This window comes from Heterodontus francisci, chromosome 3 (genome assembly GCF_036365525.1).
Source record: "Heterodontus francisci isolate sHetFra1 chromosome 3, sHetFra1.hap1, whole genome shotgun sequence".
In the NCBI taxonomy this organism is placed as follows: domain Eukaryota; kingdom Metazoa; phylum Chordata; class Chondrichthyes; order Heterodontiformes; family Heterodontidae; genus Heterodontus; species Heterodontus francisci.
This window is the reverse complement of record NC_090373.1, coordinates 70,696,311-70,723,390: the sequence shown is the minus strand read 5'-3', so window position 1 is coordinate 70,723,390 and position 27,080 is coordinate 70,696,311. Positions and strand designations below refer to the sequence as shown.

General features: G+C 45.6%; 1 protein-coding gene across 3 annotated transcripts in view; it reads left to right on the top strand.

Annotated features, from left to right (window-relative positions):
• LOC137357118 (kelch-like protein 29) overlaps positions 1-27,080 on the top strand; it is a 544,808-nt gene that overhangs the window by 450,700 nt on the left and 67,028 nt on the right. For all 3 annotated transcript variants that reach the window (XM_068023180.1, XM_068023165.1, XM_068023173.1), the window contains 3 exons: positions 8,313-8,511; positions 13,818-14,000; positions 15,436-15,616. In XM_068023180.1, the coding sequence (XP_067879281.1) occupies positions 8,313-8,511; positions 13,818-14,000; positions 15,436-15,616 (563 nt within the window). The remainder of the gene's footprint in view (positions 1-8,312; positions 8,512-13,817; positions 14,001-15,435; positions 15,617-27,080) is intronic.

The following is a 27,080-nucleotide window of genomic DNA, read 5'->3' as shown; positions in this document are numbered from 1 at the left end:
TTTCAAAAGAGAATGATTGTGTGATTTTTTTTTTTTTCCAATTCTCACACTAGGGACTAGATTTTGTGCAGGAGGTGGGGCTCCCAGCACTGGGCTGAAAAGTCGGGGGAACCCCAGCTCTGCATTTCTTCAGGCTCCCGGAGCAATCCTCAGTCTTTTGGGATCAAAGTTTAAGGAAGCGTGATTCCCATCCCTTTAAAGTCTTTAAAGGGACGGGGATCCCGCCTCCAAGTACTGCTGGCCAATTACAGTGCCGGCGGTTCAGCAGTATCAGCAGCACCACCGGGAACGGTGGCTACTACCGTTACTGCAGAGGCCTCAGACCCAGGCCCAGCACTGGAACCGGGAAAAGAGGTAGATGAGGCAGGGGCCACCTGGATCAATCCGGAAGTCCCTGGCAAGGGCTGGGAGTTGGGGATGGGTGTCCAGGAGGGTACAGTTGGTCCAGGTGCTGTTCCTCCATGGGCCACAAATTACCCATGAAAGAGGCCCCCCCCCACCCCCACCACCTCCAAACCTGCAGGGAGGGTGCCTTGTTTTCTAAAATAAAAGCAAAATACTGCGGATGCTGGAAATCTGAAACAAAAACAAGAAATGCTGGATTCACTCAGCAAGTCTGGCAGCATCTGTGGAAAGAGAAGCAGAGTTAACGTTTCGGGTCAGTGACCCTTCTTCGGAAGAAGGGTCACTGACCCGAAACGTTAACTCTGCTTCTCTTTCCACAGATGCTGCCAGACCTGCTGAGTGAATCCAGCATTTCTTGTTTTCGTGCCTTGTTTTCTAGGTGGCCTCCCCATGTGGTAGAGGCACCTCCTCGCTGCTGGTAAAATCCCAGCAGCAGTGGGAAGGGACCCTTATTTGGCCTCTAGGCGGAAAGGTCGGCGGCAGCGGATCCCGGTGTCTGCTTCCGTGACTGGCAATTCACCCGGCCCTCCCCGCCATAAAACTCACTTTTGGGCTGAGAACAACATTTGGACCAACTTGTCGATAACTTCTGTAAGCAAGAATTCCAGTTTTCTCTGAGTAGTTCCAGTTTTATGATTATGTCCACTAGAAACTAGGTTGAAATGATAGTCAAATCTTAAAAATCTTCATTAGATCACTAACCTCAGAAAATGTGAAAAAGGCCCAACGTTTTGAGTCTTCATGACTATAAACCCTCATCCCTGGTAACATGCGAATAAATTGGTCCTGTACCTTTTCCGTTGCTTTATATCCTTCCTATAATATGCCATAAATTGTACATAATATTCCAGATGTGATCCAAATAGTGTCTGGTACAAATGCTTGCTTTTGTATTCTGTGCCTTTAGATGCAGTACCAAGGATTTTCTTTAAAACACCGCATGTACTTCTGCTGTCACCGTTCATGACTCATATACCTTCACATCAAGGTTCCTCTGTTCTCCTATTCCATTTGAAGTAATACCATGTTTTCTCCTCTTAGTCTCATTTCTGAAATCTGTAACTTCACTTTTGTTTGCATTGAACTGAATCTGTCACCTATCTGCTCTTCTATGTCCTGCAGACTTTTTACAATATGCTATACCTCTTCAATTTGCTGTCAAATTTCAATTTTCCTCAATTTCTAAGGGCAGACCATTTATGTACCCACATAGACCAAGGTGAAATACCACTCACCACCTCTATCTGGCCTGAGACTGACCTTGAACACAAACCTTTGTTTTTACTCCCCTCTCAAACCAATAAAATACATTCCACGAATTCCTTGTGTTATATCTTTGCCATAAATCTCTTGTATGGTATCTTATCAATTGCTTTTCAAAATCCATAACCACAACCATTGCATTTCCTTTGCCTATTTGCACTTCCACCTTTCAGCAATCTGTGCTGATTACCCCAATTAATTCATAGTTCTCCAACTACTTAGCAATTTTGTGCTCTATTATACACCCTAGTAGCTTATCAACAAGTAAGACTAAGTTGCCGATAATTTCTAATTTGTTCACCACTGTCTATTTTTCCTGAATAGGAGCGCCATAAATACTACTTTTCAGTTCTTTGGCATGTTTTTTAATCACCAGAACTTTCAGCAATTATGGCCAGAACCTCCACTGGTTCTTCCCTTTGTAAGCCACCAGACCCTGGGGATTTGACCACCTTCAGTTAGAAAGCCATTTGCCTGAATTTTGTACTAAATTGTCTTAGCAACTGTTCATGCATTCAATGTACCAAACCATGCAAAATATGGTTATGTTACATGCCAATATCCATACTAAACACAAATCTTTGAACATAATAGGTACACCTCTGGAATCTTCAATTGGTGTGCAATTTGTCACATTACATTACTGTTAATTGGTATTGAAATAATATCTTGAGAAATAGTTAGTTGAGCTGAAAGCTCCATTTATGGGCAGTTTCTCTCTTTTTTTTATTGAAGACACTGCGCTTGAAAAATACTGACTTCAGTAAATTATGGCAAGCTTTTCTGTTTGAGTATTAAGTGCCATTTTATTGATCCAAGTAATGAGTGAGAAAGTGTGCATTAAAAATTCATGGGTTAACTTACAAATAAAATGCAGTTCACAGTTCAATTAAAAATTGACATTGATAGTATGCAGTTATTCATTTCAAACTTTATGTATGTTGTATTTTTTAAATGGTCATGTACTCTTACCTGTCAACAGCCTATGAAGATTTTTATGTTAATATTTTCCACTTCATGGGCTGAACTTTCAGGGTCCGACTGAAGTCAGGAACAGAAGCGGGGGCAGGGGGTGCAGGCGCCCTGAAAATGCTGGCACCAGGCGGCGTGTTAATTTCAAGGCACCAATCCTGACACCATCAAAAATCAGCAGAGCAGGGGGAGGGCAGAACTGAAATCCCACTCTCCTCTCCATTGAGGCCAGTTTAACCAGTTAAAAGTTTCATTAAGAACTCGTTAAAGGGGGAGAGTGGAGTATTTAAAAGGATGAACAGTTTTTGGAAGCTCAGTTTCTGAACAGCTAAGGGGAGGTGGGTATACTTTGGGGAGCCAGTCACAGCATATCACCCCGGCCCCATAAGAGGGTTAGTGGGACAAAGGGGGACTCGGCACTTGATAAGTTGGTGCCCTTGGCACTGCGCAAGGAGAGTGGGCACTCAGCGCTCAGGCATCAAATGGGGTCGTCACACCACTGGCAATGCGGGGGCAGAGGAGCAAGGGACAAGGCTGCCAATCATAATAGGATGGCCACCTGTCTAAAAGGAAGGCTGCAGTTGGAATAGGGAGCACGACTATCAGATTTTGGGCCCAGTGGGGATGAGGGACAGCACCCCCGAAGGAAGGACTGAACCCTCGGGCAGCAGGATGGCATGGGAGAGGAAAGAGGGGCAGGAAGGCAATGGAGGCTAAACCCTCAACACAGGATCTACTGACAAAGACGGAGCTACCTGGAGATGACCAAGACCCAGTGCCACAGGAGACTGCAAATCTCTAGGCAGATGATCACTGACATCTGTGCCCTTGTCTCTGAAGACCTCACACATTGCAGCACTGGTTGCCATGCCCTACCAGTGGCCATCAAACTCACTGTGACCTTGAACTTCTTCGCTTCTGGCTCCCTCTAAGGATCAGCTGCGGACCTTGGTGTCATCTCACAAACGGCTGCACACCACTGGATCTCGCTGATCACTGATGCCCACGTTGCCAGAGCTGGACAGGACATTCATTTAATGACGGTCATGTCCTCTCAGAGACAGAGGGCATTGGGTTTCGCCTCGATCATTGGATTTCCCCAGGCGCAAGGCATCATCAATTGTACCCTTGTCGCCATCAAGGCACCCAGTGAGCGGTCAGTGAGATCCATCAACAGGAATTACTTCCAATGTCCAACTGGTCAGCAACCACAACAAGAGTACCCTCTATGTGTGCATTCGCTTTCCTGGCAGCTGCTATGACTCCTTCATCCTCTGCCAGTCCAGGCTGTCTCAGATCTTCACTCCAACCCTAAAGTGTGTGGATGGATCCTCGGGGACAAGGGATATCGTTTGAAGAGATGGCTACTCCTCCACAGGAGCCCCAGACAGAGGCACAGAGGTGAAACAACCAATGCCACCTGCTCAGCAGGACAACCATTGAGCAGGCCATTGCACTTCTGAAGATATGCTTCTGATATCTGGACTGCTCGGTGGTGCCCCCCAATACCTTCCTGCAAGGGTCTCTGTCATTGTGGTGTTTGCTGTGCTCTCCATAACAACATCCTCCAGAGAGGTACGGACCTTGAGGATGGTGAGGCACTGGAAGGAGACAGCTCATCGAGACAGGAGTAAGAGGTAAGAGAGGAGGAGGAAGATGAGGCAGAGGGAGATGATGCTGAACAGAGAGGTGCATCTACTACACGACAAGGTGGCTTCCTCCTGCCACCCTCCAGGAAGAGGATCTCCCTCCTCTCCCTCACGGCCTCCAACATTAGGGGTGTCTAAATAACACTTCATCTGCTCCACCTCTGTTTCCACCCCCACTTGCTCTAGGTGGACAGGAAACCTGTCTGCATACCAAATAAGGGTTCACTCTCATGAAAATCTGAACTTTAATTAGTTTTCCACTGGAGGCAGGATCTGACCCAGAAACATATCCAACCCCTGTTTCCTGCCTCCACAGCAACAATTCAACCCCATATTGTATTTGTAATAACCTCTAATGCTGCAGGTAGCAGTCTAATATGGTTTTCTACGTTTAGAGCATTCAGCCCTTTGTCACACTTCTCAATCACAGATGCCCATATCTTACCAAGTAGTCACATGAGTGAATTTCCATATGCTGACCACTAGGCAACTCTCTACCAATTTTGTTCCATGAAGCAAAACTGACAGCAGGTACATTTTAACCTTTTGACAAAATTGACAATTTCAAAGTGCCATTCTATTACTGTGATTTAATTTATCCGCAACATAATTCGCCCCACCAAAAAACAATCTCCTCAGACAACTGAGGTTCTGTCTTTTTTTTATGGGGGTGTTGTTGGCTAGGCCAGCATTTATTGCCCATCCATAATTGTCCTTGAGAAGGTGGTGGTGAGCTACCTCTTTGAACCGCTCCAGTCCTTGGGTTGTAGGTACACCAACAGTGCTGTTAGCAAGGGAGTTGCAGGCTTTTGACCCAGTGACAGTGAAGGAATGGCAATATAGTTCCAGATCAGGATGGTGTGTGGCTTGGAGGGGAACTTGCAGGTAATGGTGTTCCCAACCATTTGCTGAGTATGTTCCTCCCCACTCCCTGCCCATGGCTTTCACCCCCACCAAGGAGCACAGCCTTCCCCTCCACTCCTTCCCCTCTCCTCCTTCCCCTCCTACCCTTCTTCCTCTCCTTCCCGTTCCCTCCTTGCCCTCCTTCCCATCCCCTTCTTCCCCTCCTTCCCTTCCCCTTCTTCCCCTCCTTCCCTTCTCCTCTGTCCCCTCCACTCTTGCCCTCCCCTCTTTCTCTCCCTTCTACTCCTTTCCCTCCCCTTCGCTCCCTCCCCTCCCCTCCTTTCTCTCCCCTCCGCTACTTCCTCTCCCCACCCCTCCTTCCCCATACATTTGGGCTCCTCATATATTCCCATTTGCCCACCCTCACTTCACCTTCCCTTTCTCCCTTCTACTCCTTTCTCCTACCTCGTCTGCCCCATTTCTCTCTTTCCCTATTCCTTTTATCATCCTCTTTCCCCTCTCGCTCAATGCTCCTCACCTCCCCCACACTTTGCTCCAATTATTGTTCTCCAACCCTGCCTGACCCGAAAACTGCATTTGTTCGTAACTCCCCATTTCGAATGCCATATGAGATTGACTAGTCAGAATATAATTACATAAACATCATTACTTAAATTTTCTTACCACTTTTTTTATCGAATGTTTATCTTGTTCCTCAAAGTGTATGCAGAATGTAGTTCAAGTTGTAATTGAATATTCAGCAAGTTAATCATAGCAAATGCAATTAAATGCTGCTTTTTAAAATGTGATTAGTCATCCATGTGATGAAATTTGTACATATACAAAGCTTGGCTGAGAATCTAACTGTCAAGCAAACAGCAACGAGTAACTCAGCAGATGATCGTGACTCCATTTTATTTTCTTGTCAAATAAGCTGTTCTGGTCTGTCGTTGTGGGAGGGATATGAATGCTTTATTGCAGCAATTCATTTGATAGGTTCTTTAACAGTACTGCTGAATGGAATTGTACCCATTCCATCTTGTGCAAACTCCAATCGATTTTTGTTTCCAATTAATATTCAAGTACAGGCATAGATGCCCATTCACGCATTACTAAAACTATAAGCCCTCAGATGCTGAACCTTTAATACCTAATTATTCCAGATTCAAGTCAGCAGCTGACTACTGTTAGTGGGTAACAGCGGAATTTAAAAATAAACATAGTGCTACAATGAAATGTTGTGGTTAGAATTGTTTTCAAAGTAGGAATAAAGCTAGATTGAATGGCTCTTTCCAGATAGAGTGGCTTATTGGGTCATAGAGCCATAGATATTTGCAGCACAGCAGGAGGCCATTCAGTCCATCATGGTTCTTTAATAGAGGAATCCAGTACTAATCCCACTGCCACACCCTCACTTCATAACCTTTTATCTTTCTCTGCTTTAAACATTTATCTGATATTCCTGTAAAAAAAAGTGTCATGTTTTCTGCCTCAAGCTTCACCTGTGGCATAGTGCTGCATGCTCCAACAGTTCTCTGAGTATCGAATTTCACCTAACCTCTCTCCTAAATTGACCACTCCTTGCCAGTTACCCCCCACCCCCATACAGATAAAAGAGTTTTCTGTATTCATTCCGTAAGAACTTTTCATAATTTCTAAACATATGTTAAACCTTCTCTTTGGTGGGGTGGGTGGGGTGGGGGTGGGGGGGGGGCTGAAAGGTTATTGGGGGTAGGTGGTAACGTGGAGAAATCAGTTCAGCCTGAACTTATTGAATGGTGGAGCAGGCTTGAGTGGCCTACTTCTGCTCCTAATTCATATGTTCATACGTTGCAGTGGAAATAGTGTTCAAATCTCTCTGGATGATCTGGAAAAGCCAGCATTTATTGCACATCCCTTGTTTCCCTTGAGAAGGTGGTGGTGAGCTGCCACCTTGAATTGCTGCAGGCCTTTGTAATGGTGCTCCTGCAATGGTGTTAGGTAAGGAATTAGGAACAGGAGAAGACCATGATCAAATAGATCATGGCAGATCTGTATCTTAACTCCAACAACCTGTCTTGATTTTGTAGCCACTCTTGCTTAACAATTTATCAAGATCAGTTTTGAAATTTTCAATTGGCCCAGCTTCAATAGCTTTTGAAGGATTGGAGCTCCAGATTTTCACTACCCTTTGTGTGAAGAGTTGATTCCTGATATTGCTCCTGAACACCTGGCTCTTATTGTAAGGTTATGTTGCCTTGTTCTGGATTCCCCCAGCAGAGAAAATAGTTTCTCCCTCTCCCTTTTAACCATCTTAAACATCTTAATAATATCGCCTGTTAATCTTCTGCACTGAAGGGAATACAAGCCTAGTCTATGCAAACTTTCCTCTTAATTTAACCCTTTTAGCCCCAGTATCAGTCTGGTGAATCTGAACCTACCAACAGGACAAGGAGAAATCTTTGACTGAGTTAAGTAGATGCAGATGTCATAGCTATACTGGAGCAGTCTGGCCAGGAAAATGGTTAGCTCCGGTGCACAGATCTTCAACACTCTCCTTATTAACTGTAGTTTTTCATCCCTGGGATTACATTGGAAAATCTGTGCTTTAAGCTCTCTGCAAATTTAATGTCTTTTCTACAATGGATCAGTCATTTAATGTGGTGAGGGGCACAAATCCATTGAATATGTGCTTCATCATTTGTCTGAGCCATTAAATTTGCATATAGATTTAAGGTAAGTGGCAGGAGGTTTAGAGGGGATTTGAGGAAAAATGTTTTCACCCACAGGCTGGTTGGAATCTGGAACACATTGCCTGAAGAGGTGGTAGAGGCAGGAACCATCACAACATTTAAGAAGTATTTAGATGAGCACTTGAAACGCCATAGCATACAAGGCTACGGGCCAAGTGCTGGAAAATGGGATTAGAATAGGTAGGTGCTTGATGGCCGACACAGACACGATGGGCCAAAGGGCCTGTTTCTGTGCTGTATGACTCTAGGACTCTATATGTAGCTCAGTATAACATATTGCTGCCACACAAATAGTATGATTAAGGTAGGCTGGTATTTTGAATCAATACATCCTCACTGTTAATCTGCTTTTCATGTCTATAATATCAGACTTGAGGTTGCATGCATATTTTGGTTGTTATATCCTTCAATGATTTCTACTTGATGATAGGAAGCATTTTCTTTTCAGCATGTGTCTCAGCTGCTGGCCGTAGTCCGCTTGCCCTTTATTCATCCAAGCTATCTGTTAAATGTCGTTGACAATGAGGAATTGATAAAGTCCTCAGAGGCTTGCCGAGACCTGGTAAATGAAGCAAAACGCTATCACATGCTGCCACATGCTCGACAGGAAATGCAAACACCTCGAACACGGCCAAGGCTATCTGCAGGTAGGACTTCATCCATTGCGGATTTCTGCTTAACTCCTTAGTACTATATATGTTATGCAGAGACATTTTAATGTGGGACAAGTATGCATGGTTCAGAGTATAATTTTTAGAATAACAGATTCAGATAACAAGAACATGTTAAAATGTTTCACTCACTCATTTGTGGACACAAGTATTTATGTTTTTAGTCTGACCCAGTTCTCAGTGTAATACTGATTGGAGTTTACAGAGGTTATTACTGCTCCTTGACAAGCAAGTATATGGCAGGAAATTTCCAACTACTGAGTATATTCTATGTAGATTAATGCAAATGAATTACAGTCATATGACCCTGAGTTACTTTTAAACCAATATTACTCCTGCAGATACAAAACTCAAATCAACATTTAGAATGCGAGATTTTGCTTTGTTTGTACGCATCAGGCTTTTTTCATCGATTTGAGTGTAATACACAGATGGGATGAGTAGCATTAGAGGCTGAACTACAATGGGCATCGGATGTTAGAAAGAAATTCTTCTTTACGTCAGCACATTTTGACATAGAAATGAGTACTATGCAGCATTAGGATGTGATTCTACCTGCCCGATTAAGAATTATTTAAAATAGAACGTACGTTAGTTAAAATCAGTAGTACTGTTTGAAATTGCTTACTAAAGTTGATGAAATTTAGCGGTGAATTTAACATTTGGGACTGAGATGAGGAGGAAATTCTTCACTCAGAGTGGTGAATCTTTGAGCCTCCACAGCTCTCTGGGGTAGAGAATTCCAGTCATTGAGTATGTTCAAGACAGAAATGGTTAGATTTCTAGATATTAGAGATATCGAGGAATAATGGGATAGTGTGGGAAAATGGCGTTGAGTTGGATCAGCCATGATCTGGTTGAATGGCGGAGTGGGCTCAAGGAGCCTGATGGCCAATTCCTGCTGCTATTTCTTATGTTCCTGTGAATGAGTAAGTAACACACCTAGTTTTAAGTGCTGACCCACCAACAGAAACTGGACAGGTGAGCAGCTGAAGATGAGCAGGTTACTTACCCACTTGAACCTGACCCTTTGTTGATGTCTCTGATACTGACCTGCAGGTGGATAAGATGTCTGCCTAAAGTAAGCACAAACCTCAAGAATGTATGCAAATCATGGTCCTACTATGTCAATAGGACCCCAAAGGCATTTTAACCAGGGCCAAAGCAGCAAAACCACCATCCCAAGATGAAGGTTGACAGCTGTGGGAAGAGCAAAGAAATTCTTGCAATGGATTCTCTTCATGATCCCACTTCATTAACTCTGGTGTCCCCCAGGAAGCTATTCTTGTCCCCTCCTACCTCATCTACATGCTGCCCCTCAGTGACATCATCCAAAACCACAGCGTTAGTTTTCACATACCACCGACGCACAGTGGCAGCAGTGTGCACCATCTACAAGATACACTGCAGCAACACACCAAGGATCCTTAGACAGCACCTTCCAAACCCACGACCTCTACCAGCTAGAAGGACAAGGGCAGCAGATGCATGGGAACACCACCACCTGCAACTTTCCCTCTAAGCCACTCACCATCCTGACTTGGAACTGTATCATCGTTCCTTCACTATTGTTGGTCAAAATCCTGGGACTCCCGTCCTAACAGCACTGTGGGTGTACCTACCCCACATGGACTGCAGCAGTTCAAGAAGGCGGCTCACCACCACCTTCTCAAGGGTAATTAGGGATGGGCAAGAAATGCTGTCCTGGCCAGCAATGCCCACATCCCATGGACAAATAATTTTTTAAAATGTACACTGATGATGCCCAGCTCTACCTCACCACCACCCCTCTCAATTCTTTCACTGTTGCTAAACCATCAGACCGCTTATCCAGCACTGGATGAACAGAAATTTCCCCCAATTACATATTCCCAGTAGAGAAGACAAGTCATAGTTTTCGGTCCCTGCTCCAAACTCTGTACCCTAGATACTGACACTATCCCTCTCCCTGGCTACAGTCTGAGATTAAGCTAGTCTGTTCACTCCAAAATGGGCTTCTGACCTCATATTCTGACTGCCTGTTTCCACCTCCATAACATAGCTCGACTTCGCTCATGTCTTAGCTCATCGGCTGCTGAAACTCTCATTTGTGCCTTTGTTACTTCTAGACTTGAGTATTCCAATGCAGTCCTCGCTGGTCTCCCACATTCTTCCCTCCATAAACTTGAACTCATTAAGAACTCTGCTGCCTGTATCTTAACTCACACCAAGTCCTGAACACCATCATCCTTGTGCTCGCTGACTTACATTAGCTCCCTGTCTGGCAATATCTTGATTTTTAAAATTCTGAGCTTTGTTTTCAAATCCTTCAATGGCCTTGCCCCTCCCTACTATCCAATCTCCTCCAGCCCCACAACTCTCCAAGATATCTGCGTTCCTCTAATTCCAGTCTCTTGAGCATTCCCTATTTTAATTGCACCACCATTGTTTGGCGTGCTTTCAGTTGCCTAGGTCATACCTCTCTCGGCCTTGCTACCTCACTTTCCTCCTTTAAGACACTCATTAAAACCTTACTCTTTGACCGAGCCTTTGGTCATCTGACCTAATATCTCCTTATGTGGCTCAGTGGCATACTTTGTTTTATAATGCTCCTGTGAAGTGCCTTGGGACATTTTATTATGTTAAAGGTGCTCTATAAATATAAATTGTTGTTGCTGTTATAGATCTCCATGGAGCATACTCAATCTTTGCCTAAAAGAGAGGGCAGTGAACCTACTCTCAGGCTACTGCTATTGTTGCTCTGAAGCCATCTACCAGAAGGTCCCCAGAAATGACTTGAGTTGATTTACCTCTAAATCTATTGGTTTCACTTCCATCCCTTTTGGAAATCATTGCATCCCCACTGAAAACTATTGTAGTTAGGGAAAAGGGAATGATAGGAATTGTCACATCTGTATTTATGCATTTATTTGTAATGGGAGTTGGGAAGGCTGGGATTGCACAGGGGAAATTACCATTTTCTCCACTACTGAAAGCAGTCACCTTGCAGGAGTAGGATTTCACAGGCTTCAGTGCTCATCTGGTACCTCAATCAAGTAGCCATTTTGCATGTGTGAACTTTGACAGGGAGTGTCTGCATGCTATTCCACAGTGGGAGAGGGAGGAGGTCACAGCTGAGTTGAGCCCTCACTCAAGCAACATTCCTAAATGTGCACTAATAGCAGCTGTTTAGGTTGTGATTAAGAGAGGGAACTATGGCTGATTTTTTCCCCCCCTCCCATCTCCTTAGCACAGGGATAGTTAAACCTAATTATTGTGCCCTACTGTCAGCCTGGCTTAGACCAACTAGCTGGGCACATGATGTGAATGTCTCAGCTACTTACTAGATATACCTGCTGAGTTATTGAGGGGACCCCACATTTTCCTTTTTTTTTGTTCTGGTCCATGTTAATATCTTTAAGAAGTGCTGAAATAAAACCATCACAACACCAATTTAAAGAAGAATAAATTCTAGTAATCCAATTATTCCTCTCATTATTCTGACAGTTCTCTTTCCAATTACTCTAACTGTTCCTCAATTTCTATTTATATTTCTGTTAATAAAACAGCCTGTGCTCATGTAACCAGTCTACCTCAGTTACCATGACATTTGTTTTCCTGCAGAGAGCAATTGTTAAATGAACCAGGCAAGGACTTGCATGTCCTCTGTAAAGGCTGCAGTTTCACTGCTGAAATAAGAACAATATGACAGAAAAGACGGGGATATTTTTAAGTCTCCTCTGATGTTTCAGTTGATGAAAACAATATGTAGTTCAGCCAACAGAATGGAAGATCCTAGGTTTGATTTCTAATCTGTGCTGACCTGATCTCAACCAGATAGTATTGCTGCACTTGTTCTCAGCATCCCTAGAGTAGAGGACAATAATCATGCAGTGTTCTCAGATTGAGCTAGGCTGAGATGAAGCTCAGTTGCAAAGCCCCTCTGCCATGGTCAAAGGCCTGCCAAATCTTATATAATAAAGCACGGCCACTTGGAAAAGACATCAGAGTGTCCTTTTGGAACCTTATAGCAGTTGCTGTCAATATCTGGTTGAGGAGAGAGGGAGGGACAAAATTAGGCAGGTGGGTTGGGTGATGGGGGGGCGGGGAGAATTAGAGGCTGTGACAACTGCATTTGACTTCCGCCACACTACCAGAAGGACGTGGAGGCTTTGGAGAGGGTACAGAAGAGGTTTACCAGGATGTTACCTTGTCTGGAGGGCATTAGCTATGAGGAGAGGTTGGATAAACTCGGATTGTTTCACTGGAACGACAGAGGTGGAGGGGTGACATGATAGAGGTTTACAAAGTTATGAGCGGCATGGACAGAGTGGATAGTCAGAAGCTTTTTCCCAGGGTGGAAGAGTCAGTTACTAGGGGACATAGGTTTAAGGTGAGAGGGACAAAGTTTAGAGGGGATGTGCGAGGCAAGTTCTTTACACAGAGGGTGGTGAGTGCCTGGAACTTGCTGCCGGGGGAGGTGGTGGAAGCAGTTACGATAATGACGTTTAAGAGGCATCTTGACAAATACATGAATAGGATGGGAATAGAGGGATACGGGCCCCGGAAGTGCAGAAGGTTTTAGTTTAGGCAGGCATCAAGATCGGTGCAGGCTTGGAGGGCCGAATGGCCTGTTCCTGTGCTGTACTGTTCTTTGTTCTTTGAGTGGCAAACGAAAGGCTTGAATAAATGAAGTGTAAAGTAGGATCATGTGATTAGAGGAATAAGAAATAGTAGAGAAGATATAACAGTGATCAAATAGAGAAAGAAATCGAAAGTATAATGAAAGCCGTTAATTCACCATAGAGGCTGAGTCCCTATACATCATTGCTGCCATGCAGTTTGTCAGCCATTGAGCTATAAAACATTTAAAGCTTACCATCTCTAAAATCCTTTAAAAGAATATAATTATGTAATTTTGAAAACAGTTTCAATGTAATTAAAGGCATAGAAGGCTATTTTTTTTTCCTAATTGGTGACATTGAGGTATCAATACTTAATGAGCTTGTGCTGTATTCCTCTCGACATTACTTTAGGCAAGTGTTAACCTGTTCAATTTAACTGGCTTAGCACCTGTCTAAATATAGTGCATGGAGGAACGTTATCATGAGCATGTTAAGCATTCATACATGAACTTCGAACTTTGTCAATCAGAAAATATACCCCTGGATTTCTTTATATCCACCTAAGGTAAAGGGTTATTGATTGTAACTGTGATAGTGAACTTAAGGAGCTCTAAACCTTCAAGCAGGGTGCTTTGTTTTGAATCCATCTTATTTTTTATGATAAAAATTGTTTTGAAGGTGTGGCTGAAGTAATTGTCCTGGTTGGTGGGCGTCAAATGATTGGAATGAGCCAACGAGATCTCACAGCTGTCAGCTGCTTTAACCCACAGAACAACAAATGGTACCCATTAGCCAGTCTACCATTCTACGACAGGGAGTTTTTCAGTGTTGTGAGTGCAGGAGACAACATCTATTTATCAGGTAAATTTTGCCAGTCATTTTTTTTATTTCACCTTTTTCTGTGAATGCCTTTGCCAACATAGAATTAATAACATACAGGTTTGCAGATAAAATTACAAGTATGGAACCAGAAAAAAAAACATTCAGCTCATAAGCCTTCACTCGTACCTTCTAAATAAAGAAAAGCAGAAAACTGAACTTGTAGAACTATTAACAAAAAGAGTTTATGCAAATCCAACATTAAATGGTTCAATAATTCTGAATTTGCTTGGAGAAACAAATTTATGTCAGTGCAATTGTAAGAATAAAGTCTGAACTGTGGTGGGATTGTGAAAAACACAGCACTCTTTTGAACTTCGGACGGCTTAAAGATTCCCTGATTTTATTTTTAAATGCAGGCCGAGATGTAAAGACCAGGGGGAGTGGGAATAATTGGATAACTTTCAAAGGACTGGCACAGGCATGATGGGCTAAATAGATTCTTTTTGTACTGCAGGGGAGATGGTGGGATTTAAATTCAAATAATTAAAATCTGGAATTGCAAACTAGTCTCAGTAATGATGCCATGAAACTATCATCGATTGTAGTAAACATCCAGCTGGTACACTCTTGTCCTTTAGGGAAGGAAATCTGCCATCCTTACCTGGTCTGGCCTACATATGCCTCCAGACCCACAGCAATGTGGTTGACTCTTAACTACCCTCTGAAATGACCTAGTTGTTGATCTGAGTCGTCAAGGGCAATTAGGGATGGGCAACAAATGCTGGCCTTGCCAGCGATGCCCACATCCCAAGAAAGAATATTTCAAAAAAAGACTCTACGAAAAGCTTAACAGCAGAAACAGCTCTGTGCTGGAAGTGGGAAAAACATACAAGATGTTTAAGGGGAAGAGTTATAGTCATGGCTTGGACATCCTACTTTGAAGCAACTGAAAGTGGTCCTTAAAAAACCTCACATAAGGCTGCTGAATATGAATAAGACAGCTACTGTCCCAAAACACCAAAACCTGCCTTTGCTTTTTATAGCTGCTTGACTGGTCTCTCTCAGTCCCAGGTTACTAGTGCTCACTTGATTTTCTTTCCCTTTGGCAATTTAGCCAAACGTAGAAAATTGCTGAATGAGGAATCACAGTCAACTACCAGCTGCGCTTCCGAGCATACCCCTGCCAGCGACCATCGAGATGCTGATTTTTTTTTTAAATCTGAGTTTAGGAAATAATTTACAATGAAATAAATGAGGTATTGCAGCTTCTGAAGTCTAGGATTCTTTTCGAACAGATGTATAATCCCTTTTAGCAAACCGTAAGCTAATTTGTATCACATTTAGTTTTTAATGGAGCAGAACTAGAAATTGTGGTAATAAAGTCTCTAATTAGAATTAGCATTTTGTTTCCTTGGCAATCAGGTAGTGTACATTGTTTTCATTTTGGCATTGATATCTGGTCTCATTGTTCCAGGTGGCATGGAGTCTGGTGTCACACTCGCTGATGTCTGGTGTTACATGTCCCTTCTGGATAACTGGAACCTGGTTTCACGAATGACTGTTCCGAGGTGTCGACACAATAGCCTAGTGTATGATGGGAAAATTTACACACTCGGTGGCATTGGTGTCTCTGGAAATCTTAATCACGTTGAAAGGTAAAAAAAAAACTGACCTGAAATAACTGATAAATGAATTATATAGGAATGTAATGAAAAAACAAGTAATGATGGATGAACTAATTTCTTGCTTTCAATGTATTATACTGTTCAAACGTTTAAGTACTTCAGACTATCTTGCTTGATTTATTATTTCTATAAAAGTAAAAATGAATCTGAAACCAGTCAAAAACACCTCTGCTGGAACTATTATATTTTGTAATTTCTAACAATGCTGCTATGGGGAGACCTGGAAATATGTTAGTGCTTAATCCTGAGCTAAACGTATCTCTCAATAGATTAAATTCGCTAACCGAGGTCAGAATTTTACGTTGGGTGGGAGGCCCCGCCCACCGGCCCAAAAAAAGATGGGGACGAGCCCGCCTCCACTGGGCCTGAGGTGCCACGCCGGTTTTTTACGCTCCCCAGGCCCTTAATTGGCCTTAGGCGGGACTTCCATCTCTCTGAGGCAGGAAGTCCCACCTAATGGAGCTGCCAGCCAATCAGCGAGCCAGCAGCTCTTAGTCGCAGCAGTGCAGCAAGGATCACTGACCACTGCTGGGACTGCAACCCAGCCACAGCAGCAAGAGGGATGACGGCCCTGGAAGACATGTAGGTTTTTGGGGCCTCGTCGGGAACAATCAGCTGGGCCCCGATGGGGCGGGGGGGAGCTTTCTTTCCATGGGGGAGTGATTGGGGCTTCGGAGGTGGCCCTCCATGGGGCACAGGGTGCCCGATCGGGAGGGCCCATCCCAGCCCACAAGGAGGCTGCAGGTTTTACCTGGCGGCATTCTGGGGGCCTGAGCCGCCCGCCCACCACTGTTAAAATACCAGCAGCGGCGGGAGGAGGCCCTTAAGCGGCACTTGATTGGCCTGGGGCGGGCCGTTTCTCGCCACTGCCACTCTCTCTAAAGTTGCAGCGGGGACGGGAAGGCGTCAGGAACGGCACGTCCCACCTCCAACTCAATTTTACGCCCCCCCCCCCCCCCCACTCCTGTCGGGGCTGTAATATTCCGGCCCAACAGTCAGAGGGTTTTAAGTTAGGCCCCTGATGCCCCAAGTGAAACTGTGTGCTGACAACTTGGAAAGATAATTTAACATTCTAGTGATCATTCACACTTATTACTACTGTGACAAGTCTGTTTGATCTCTTCAGGAGTCATTGCAAAGTTTAGCTGGTGGATTCTGTTCTTGAGTTTGACTAAATTCAAGTTTGACTAAAAGCTGATGACTGGAATAAGGTTCTTAATCACAGTAGACTGCAAAGACAGGCAAGACTTGTAAAAGGGAAAACTGCGGGTATCTTTACGTTTTAACGTCTTCACATGAGTGGACGTTTTGAGTAAGTCAAGTAAGATGACCCACTGATGTGGAGAAGTGTGGTGTGTTCCTTATTTTGTATTATTATGCATATTATTGAACCAAGTGAATCTATCATAACTGTTGCAATATACGTTCAATTGCTGTGGAATAAAGCAGCTTAACTATTCATACTTAGCCTTACATCATCAAGTGTTTGCTCAGTCTGCCCTCAAAGAGATTGAAGAAGTACACAAGTAAAAGAAGCGAATATCTGAAATAAAAGAAAAAAATGCTGGAAATACTCAGCAAGTCAGGCAGCATCTGCAGAGAAGGAAAACAGAAATAACAGCCAGAATTTTACACCCCCATGGGAGCGGGCTGGAGTTGGGGTGGGATCGCAAAATTGAGTGCAAGGTGGGGGTTGCTATTCCTGTCGCCTTCTCGCCTGGTTGCAATTTTACGAGTGGCCGTGGCAATAAACGGCTTGCCCACACCAGGCCAATTAATTGCCACTTAAGGGCCTCCCCCCACCATCGCTGGTAAATTACTAGCGGCGAGCCGGCAGCTCATGGCCTCAGGAGGCTAATCTGTAAAACCTGGCAGCCTCCTTGCAGGCTGGAGGGGCCCCTCCTGATCGGGCACCCGTGTCCCACTCAAGGTTCCCCATGGTACAAGCCATCCCCAAAGCAATGCATTTCCCCCCGCCCCCTCAACCAACACCCCCTTGCCTCACCAGGGCCCAGCCAATTTTCCCACGCGAAGCCGTAGAGACTTACCCTCATCCAGGGCCGGCATCCCTTGTTCCTCCCCCTGGCTGCAGTATCAGTAGTGGGAACTGCTCCCAGTGGCACTGCTGAGACTGAGAGCTGCCAGCCTGCGTTTTGGAAGACCCGCTCAAGGCCAGATAAGGGCCTGGATGACATAAAATCATAGCGTAGCTCCCAGGCCGGCGGAGGTGGGCTCACCACCGACTTTTTAGGCTGGTGGGCGGGGCCTCCAGCCCAGTGTTTCAGGTCGATGACTGTGTGTCAGACCAGAATATCTGATTTGGGTCACAAATACTCCCAGCTTACAATTTTATACAAATAGATATAGGGCGGTGTGAATTAATTCCTGTAAAACATAAGACACTCTGGCTACTTACAGGAGAGACTGGTGCCACTGAACCTGAAAAGGTACCTACAGCAGATCTAAAAATGCACCAGGAAACTGCTTGAGAATTTAAGTTACATTGATTGTAAACAAAAATAAAGTGCGAGAAAAAGTGCTAGAAGAACTCAGCAGGTCAGGCAACGTCTGTAGAGAGAACAGACAAGTTGAGGTCTCAGGTGTGGACCCTTCATCAGAATTGGAGGGCGTTACAGATGAGCAGCATTTAGAAAGGAACAGAATAAAGGGAAAGGGGAGGGAACACAGACACCTGTAAAGTGTTTGCATGCAAAATAGTTGAATGGCATCTAATATTAGCATGAGGCAAAAGGAGGTGTAGTGAGACATCAAAGACATTCAAGAAACAGAGGGCCAAATTTTTAAGGGACCGTTTGAGATGGCAACGGAGGTGGTCAGTGGGGGGGGGGGCCATAAAGTAGGGACAGACGACTTCAGACACAAAGTCCGACATTGTGACGTACCTTCCAGATTTTACTGTCGGCATCCAACATGGAGGGAGGACTTCGCACATCCACAAGGCGGGAAGGCAATTTACGGTACTTAAGAGTCCAATAGACAGCAATTTTATTCTCCATTTTGCATTTAACTGATGGTGTACGGGAACCACGGGCTTCAGGGCCTCGCCTGGTGAAAGGAGGCAACGAGGAGACGGGAGATCAGTGTTGGCTTCACTGGGAAGCTATAGGGTGAGGCAGTGTTGCTTGGCCATGAGGGTGGAGGAGGGGTTGCCATACCAAGGTGCCATTGGGGCACTGCCACCTCATTACAGGTCACAAGTGAGGGGTAGGGGTCGGGGTGGAGTGGTGCCACTTTGCCATGAAGGCCTTGCGCTCAGAGAGAGGCAACATTTCATGGGCCTCATTCACCCTGGTTTCGAGCTCCACATTGAGGAGGAACTGCAGAGAGGAAGGGAGGCGCATGAAACAACAGGGGCATGCACCGCTGCAGTTTGCGGGCACACAGGAGGGCCAGCCTTGGGAGCGGGAGGCTGGAGAAGAATACAGAGGGGCCCACCAGCTGCCTCCTGCGTGCAGAAGAAGCTACCCTACACTGAGGGTCTACTGGCCAAGGCTCAACTACCTGCAGACATCCAAGAGGCAGTGTTTTGGAAGACTAAACCTTTCCAGGGAGGCCGTCAATGATCGATGTCCCATGATGCTGGATCGGCTGAGCTCCATGGGATTTGGTGGGCACCCAATGCCAGTAGCGCTGAAGTTCACCGTGGGACTGAATTACTACTGCCACTGTATATTTATTAGAGTTCTTTGAGGATGTAACAAGCAGTGTGGATAAAGGGAAACAGTAGATGTCATACAGTAAGGTGGCACATAAAAGGCAGACAAGATAAGAGCTCATGGCGTTGGGTTGGGCGTAATATATTAGCATGAATGGAGAATTGGCTAACTAATAGCAAACAAAAAGTCAGGATAAATGGAGTATTTTCAGGTTGGCAAACTGTAACTAGTGGAGTGCCAAGGGATCAGGGCTGGGGCCTCAACTATTTATGATCTATATTCATGACTTGGATGAAGGGACTGACTGTATTGTATCAAATTTGCAGATGATCCAAAGATAGGTAGGAAAGCAAGTTGTAAGGAGGATACAAGTGCTGGAGGCGGAGTTTCTGGTGCCAGGCCGAAAAGGCGGGGGGAAACTCCACCTCTGTCTTTTCGTGCCCCTCCGGAGCGATCCACTGATCTTTTTAAATCAAAGATTTTAAAGGGACAGGGAACCCTCCTCCAAGAGCTGCCGGCCAATCAGAGGGTCGGCAGCTCAGCAGTATCGCCACAGGGTGCAGTGGCCACTGCCGGTACTGCAGAGGCCTCCGAACCAGGCCCAATGCTGGAACCCCGAGGTAGGTAAGGCGGGGCCGCCGGGGCCAGTCTGGAAGGCCCTGGCGAAGTGGGGAGTAGGGGGTGTGGTTGTGCAGTCCAGGGGGGAGGCAGGTCAGGGGGGGTCAATGGGGGTCCTTCGAGGGCCACAAATTGCCCACAGGGAGGGCGCCTTATTTTAAAAGGCGTCATCCCCGTGTGGTGGAGGCCCCTCCCACCTCTGGTAAGATCCCAGCGCGGCAGGAATAAGCCCTTAATTGGCCATTAACAGGCCATTTAAGGGCCTCAATTGGCCTCTGGGCGGGAAGGCCTTCGTCGATCTATTCCCCCCCACCCCCACCAGGAAGATCGCTGGGCAATGGGGAGGTGACGGGTCCTCTGCCTCCCCACCACATGTCGCAATATGCTGTGCCGCCCCCGCCCCCCCCCCACCTGAGAGGGTCTCACAAAATCCCCGCCAAAGTGTCTGCAAAGGGATATTGATAGGTTAAGTGAGTGGGCAAAAATTTGGCAGATGGTGCATAATGTGGGAAAATGTGAGATTGTCCACTTTGGCAGGAAGAATAGAAAAGCAGAATATTATTTAAATGGAGAGAGATTGCAGAATGCTGCAGTACAGAGGGTTCTGGATGTCTTTGTACATGAATCACAAAATGTTGGCATGCAGGTACAGTAAGTAATTAGGAACGCAAATGGAATATTGGTGTTTATTGCAAGGGGGATGAGTATAAAAGTAGGGAACTTTTGCCACAACTGTACAGGGCATTGGTGAGACCACACTTAGAGTACTGCGTACATTCTTGGTCCCCTTATTTAAGGAGGGATATACTTTCTTTGGAAGCAGTCCAGTATGCTGGGCTGATTCCTGGGATGAAGGGGTTGTCCTATGAGGAAATGTTGGGCAGGTTGGGCCTATACTCATTGAAGTTGAGAAGAATGAGAGTTGATCTTATTGAAACATGTATGATTCTGAAGGGACTCGACAGGGTAGATGCCTAGAGGATGTTTCCCCTCGTGGGGGAATCTGGAACTAGGGGATACAGTTTCAAAATAAGGGGTGTCTCATTTAAGACGGAGATGAGAGGAATTTCTTCTCTCAGAAGGTTGTTAGTCTTTGGAATTCTCTTCCCCAGAGAGCAGTGGAAGCTAGGTTATTGAATATATTCAAGTCTGAATTGGACAGATTTTTGATCCACAAGGGAATCCAGGAAAATGGAGTCAAGGCCACAATCAGATCAGCCATGATCTTATTGAATGGTGGAGCAGGCTTGAGGGGCCAAATGGCCTATTCCTACTCCTTATGATCGGTGCAGGGATCCACTGGAGATGTGTGTGAAATTTCCCAGTCTGCAGTGCATCGCTGCATCAAGGAAGTCACCAGTGTCCTTTTCGGGAGGGCCAGCGACTATGTGCGCTTACACACCAATCCAAACAGTCAAACTGAGAGGACCAGAGGGTTCAGTGCCATCGCTAGATTCCTCCAGGTGTGGAGGGTCATCAACTGCATGCATGTGGCCATAAGACTCCCACTGACCAGCCTGCTGCCTTCATTAACCGGAAGGGCTTCCACTCGCTCAATGTGCAACTGGTCTCTGACCACCGCAAATGAATCCTACAGGTGTGTGCATGATTTCCAGGAAGCAGCCATGGCACTTACATACTTTGGCAGTCCCAGGTGCCGGAACCTTTCCATGCCCCTGCGCGCCTTCAGGAATGGATCCTTGGAGACGAGGACTACCCACTGGGAACATGGCTACTGACGCCTGTGAGGAACTCGCACACAGATGCAGAGGAGAGGTACAACACTTGGCATGGGTCAACCCGAGTGAATGTTGAGCAGGCCATTGTTCTACTCAAGATGAGATTCAGGTCTTTAGATCAATCCAGTGAAGCCCTTCAGTATATGCCGGCAAGGTTCTCGTGTATCGTGGTGGACTGCTGTGCACTGCACAATCTGACACTACAGAGGGGGGAGGCATTGACCAGGATGATGCCTGGGCAGCATTCTCCAATGACAAGGATGTTGCCCAGGCAGTGCTAGATAAAGGGTCCCAGGCACAGCAGGAAAGGTGCCATGAGATACATGCAAGGATACACCCTTCTACATTCACATTTCCTTTGAGCTTTACCACCTTATGGAACTGCAACAATGAAGTCTTACCTTTAAGCAGCCCTGTTGCCTTCTTCCTTCTGTACTGCAGCACCCAGGTGCACTTTGCACTGTGGCACTTGGGGCTTGGTGCCCCACTTCCAGCCCCTTGGGAGGAAGGTTTCAAAGAATTCCTAAAGGTCATCAACAACAGAAAGGAGACATAGTTAGTGAACATCATTTTTTTAAATTTTGCATCACACCAAATGCAGTACTACCTATTGTGACTGCATCTTCACCCATGATCCCATAAGTGCATCTTGGTGCTCTGCTTAAATATTTTGTGGGTACTCCTATGTGGTTCTCCCCCTCTGCTGTCAGATGAGGTGGAGGCAGGCTGCTGACCTTGCTGCCCTGGCTTGGAATGACCTTGGCAGCCACCCTGGTTACCTGAGGACCCCGACACACTGAGGGCCTGCTGCACACGTACAGGGATCCCTCTGTTGTTGGGGATGATGGAGACACTGCTGTCACTGGTAGAGGTGTTTTGGAGCTACTGTCCACACCGGAAGCATCCTGAGAAAAGTCCCCAGATGCGACAGGCGGCCGCTGTCCTTCCCAGCACCCCGCAACCCCCCACCCCCACCAATAAGGTACACTTGTACTTCCCTGCCAACCTGAGAGGGATGTGGACCTGGTGGAGACTCCGGGTGTCTCGTCCCCCTCTGCCTTGCTACTGCTGCATGGAGCTTGTGGACAATGCGAAGGTGTGCAAGTCAGTGTGCATCTCCGACAGCCACTAATTGGTCTGCTGGATCTGCTTCTCCTTGAGAGTCGCCATTCTCTCAATGGAGGAAGTCAGATGCACAACTGGCAAGACAAGTCAGCATCCAAGGCCTGGATGGACTCATCCATTATCCACACTTGGCCATGCATAGCCTCTGGCATCTCTGCCAGATGTTGCCTCACCTCTCGCTTTAGCTGCAGCATTTGCCATGTTGCTGGTGGCACCAGAGACACGACATCAGCATGGGCCTGACCTCCCACAGTCCTCCAATTGTCAGTGGCCTGGGCTCTCTCAGCCTCCATCAGTTGTCTGGGCGCATCAGTGCTGTGCTCACCAGATTATGTTTCCAAATCTAAATGCGAATGGATACTTACCAAAGTGAGAGTAGCTGTTGTGGTGGAGAGTGCGGGGGAATGATGTGAACGTGCACCCTCAGAGATTCCCTCCTGTTCCTCACTCTTGTCGTTCATCTTGACCTGCATGAGAAAACATAGACATTGAAGGGCTAGGGTCTGCTCATAGTTACATTGCAACCACCCCTACTGTGCAGCTTCATTGATGCAGTGGTAATCACATGCGCAGCATGGCTCATTGGTACCAGATACACCCTTGTGCCCCAGGAGATGCTCACTTACTCTCTTGGGTAGGTACCCTGTCTCGTGATCAGCTATGAAGTGGCCCCTTTGCAGCCCTGCCAGTTCCATGGCCTCCTCTTCCATTGAAGTGAGGACATGGAGATGGGGCACTCCTCTGCCGGTCTTGGTATGCTCCTTCCTATTGTGGGCTGTCTTCTTCTGCAGACCCAAAGATGAACAAAGTCTCCCATTGGGGAATGGCCCCATAGCTCTGACGGTGATAGTCCAGTGGCCCTTGAAGGGGCTGCACATATGCCTCCTGCATGTGGGCCCACACGGAGGACAGTGTGGGGTTTAACAATGACTGATGTGTGCCTCACCATGATGCAGCCAAGCCACAGGCATCATGTCCTGCTGCCCTTCCTCAAAGAACATGATGGGTGGCCACTTGCTTACAAACGAATGCTCCCTCAAGCTGAGCCATATGAAATGCTCAAAGGGTACAAAGTGTTTGAAGTTCTCACCTTAGCAGCCCAGGTGAGGTTATTGGCCCGCTTCCTAGTCTGGATCTATTTCCTGGGAATAACCCTATGGCTGCTGGCATCCTCCACAGTCTCCATCCAGGCTTGCTTGTTCAGGCAGGCAAGTCTCCTCCTGGGGGAAGAGGACCTCCCACCTTTCCCTTGCAGCCTGGAGGAGAACCTGCAGGGAGGCATCGTTAAACAGCAGGGCCACCCGGGATCTTCCTACAGCCATGGTCAGTGCAGGCTCGCGATCAGCACCTTGCCTATTTGGCAACACAGGCAGCAGACAAGGTCCAGGGGAAAACACTCAGTAAGGCTTTCTTTCCATCCAGGTATGAATAAATGCAGGACTAGCAGCCTTTTAAATATGGTACCAGCACCTGCTGTTGTGTGAGATGACGGCGCCAGCAGGCCCTTGATTGCACAGGCCCCACCATCCTTAATTGGCAGAGCCAGTCTCATTTCACTCTTGCGGCGACAGCACCTACTTCTGGCACCGCCACCGAGAGCTGCGCCATCAATTTATAATTCAGCCCAGAGAATGTAAGAGTAGTTCAAGTAGTGAGGGATGAGACGGGTAGAAATGGAAACATGACAAAATGGGAACTAAGGAGAGAAGATTGCAACAGGTCCAGACACCTGGGAGAAGACAAAAGCAGATTGACCGAAGCACCAATCCATCCAGCACAACGCCCACCCCCAGAAATGCTGACACACCCACAACACCAGCACTTCCTGCTGAAGAGAAATTTGTAACTATATATAGTTAAGGTCTGAAATTATTGAAGTCAGTGTTAAGCACTTTGCAGTCCTACAGCTTTAAGGGAGATACATGTGTTGCATTGACCTTAAGTGGAACAGCATAGAAGGTGAAAGACAAGAGAAGTCACATTGGGAGTGATTCAGGTAATTAAATGGGCAAATAACAAGGAACCACAGATGATCAGCAATGTGGTTGCATATTCTGTGTTTGATCATCCAAGTGCAAAGGATCTTGAGCAACAACTACAGTATGCTAGTTGGAGGACATCCATATCTCACCCAGAAGAAGTGTTTGTGGTCCTGGCCAGTGGTGTGGGAGGAAGCGAATGGGCAGATGTTGTATTTCTTGAGTTTGCACAAGAAGGTGACTAAAGTAGTGGACAGGGTAATTTTTATGGATGTTATTTATGTGGATCTCCAGAAGGCATTTGATTTAAGCCCCTCAGAAGAGACTGGTAGCTAAAGTTGAAACTCATGGAATTGAGGGTAAATTATTGACCTGGTTAGGAGATTGGCTGAGAGGGAGGAAACAGAACAAAGGGATCATGAGCAGGTACTCTATTTGGCAGGATGTGACTAGTGATGTCCCACAGGGATCTGTATCAGGGCCTCAATAGTCACTGTATTAATGAAAGACTTAGATGACAAGATTAAAGAGCCATATTCAAGCATAAAATTAAAAAGAGATATGAATAGATTAAATGAATGAGCAAAACTGAAACAAATGGATTTCAGTATAGGCAAGTGCGAGTTCATCTACGTTGGACCTAAAAAAGGATAGATCAGTGTGCTTTTTAAATGGTGAAAAGCTAGAAGAAGTGGGGGGGTTCCAGAGAGATTTGGGGTCCATGTACCTGCATTGTTAAAATATGGACGGGCATAAAAGGCTAATGAAACACTGGACTTTATATCTAGAGGACTAGAATACAAGGGTTTAGAAGTCATACTACAGTTATACAAAGCCTTATTTGGACTACATCTAGGGTACTATGTTCAGTTCTGGGCACTGCACCTGAGGAAGGATATATTGGTCTTAGAGGGCGTACAACAGAGGTTCACGAGACTGATACCTGGATTCCAACAGTTAAATTACAAGGAGAGATTACACAAAGTAGGGTTGTATTCCTGGAGTTTAGAAGGTTAATGGGTGATTTGATCGAAGTTTTCAAAATGGTATGGGGAACAGATAGGTTAAATAGAGAGAAACTATTTCTCCTGGTTGTGGATTCTCAGTCTAGGAGGCATAGTCTAAAAATTATCCAGACCTTTCAGGAATAAAATTAAGAAACACTTCTACAAACAGTGGTGGAAGTTTGGACTCTTCTGCAAATGGCAGTTGATGCTGGGTCAATTGTTGATTGTTAATGTGAAATTGATTGATTTTTGTTATCCAAAGGCATTAAGGGATATGCGGCATAGGCAAATATTCGGAGTAAGGCCACAGATCAGCCATGATCTCATGGAATGGCGGAATAGACTTGAGGGGCTAAATGGCCTTCTTTGATCCCATGTTCTCATGTTAATGTACCGGATGAGGAAGAGCAAGTGATGAGCGTGGTGGAAGACTGATCCAGAGTGTCACGAAGGGAATGATCTCTGTAGAAAGTGGGAATAGAAGGGGAAGATGAGTTTACTGGTGGGATCATGCTCAAGAATGAGGAAGGTGATTAGTCAAATGCAGAGACTGATGAGGTGGATGGCAAGGACGATGGGGAACCTATCATAGTTGTGAGAGCAGAGAGAAGGGATGAGGTAGAAGCACAGGAAATGAAACAGACCCCGTTGAGGGTTCTGTTTACCACAGTGGAAAGGAAGTGCTTGTTTCATTGGGGTCAAGTTAAATAGAGCCGAACCTTGTTTGATATATTTTTATTGATGTTAGAAGAAATATAGTAGATGTTAAGGCCTCGAGATAGTGTTCTGGTGTATTGTAATATATCGAGAAAGCATTAGTATAATTTTGCCTTAACCAATTGCTTCTTATTCAATCAGATTGCAGCTCCAATATCACAGGTTAGAACTTGACCTTTAGTGGTGGCTTTGTGGTAATTCAGCCAACTAAACGGTTTGGAAATTACTAAAATGACAAGAAGATACAGGAAGCCAAGCCTCATTGAGTGGAGATTGTCATGATCATCAGCGAGGCAGTGGCCATGAAGTCAACTATTTTTGGACGCAACTTCACCCAACAGACTAGGAAGGAAACTTTGAAAGTTGAACACAATTTCCATGAAGAGTAATATGGCAGGATGGCAGAAAGTGCTTTGACAACATTGAGGAAAGCACTTTTGAGAAAAGTGTGCTCAACTGCAAGAAGAACCATTGGTAGAAAGCAAGAGCTAAAAGAAAATTTTGCTGCTCTCGTGGAGAGGGAGTCAGAGCAGGTGAAACTGAGGCACTGGCAGCAGCACTGACTCTAATAA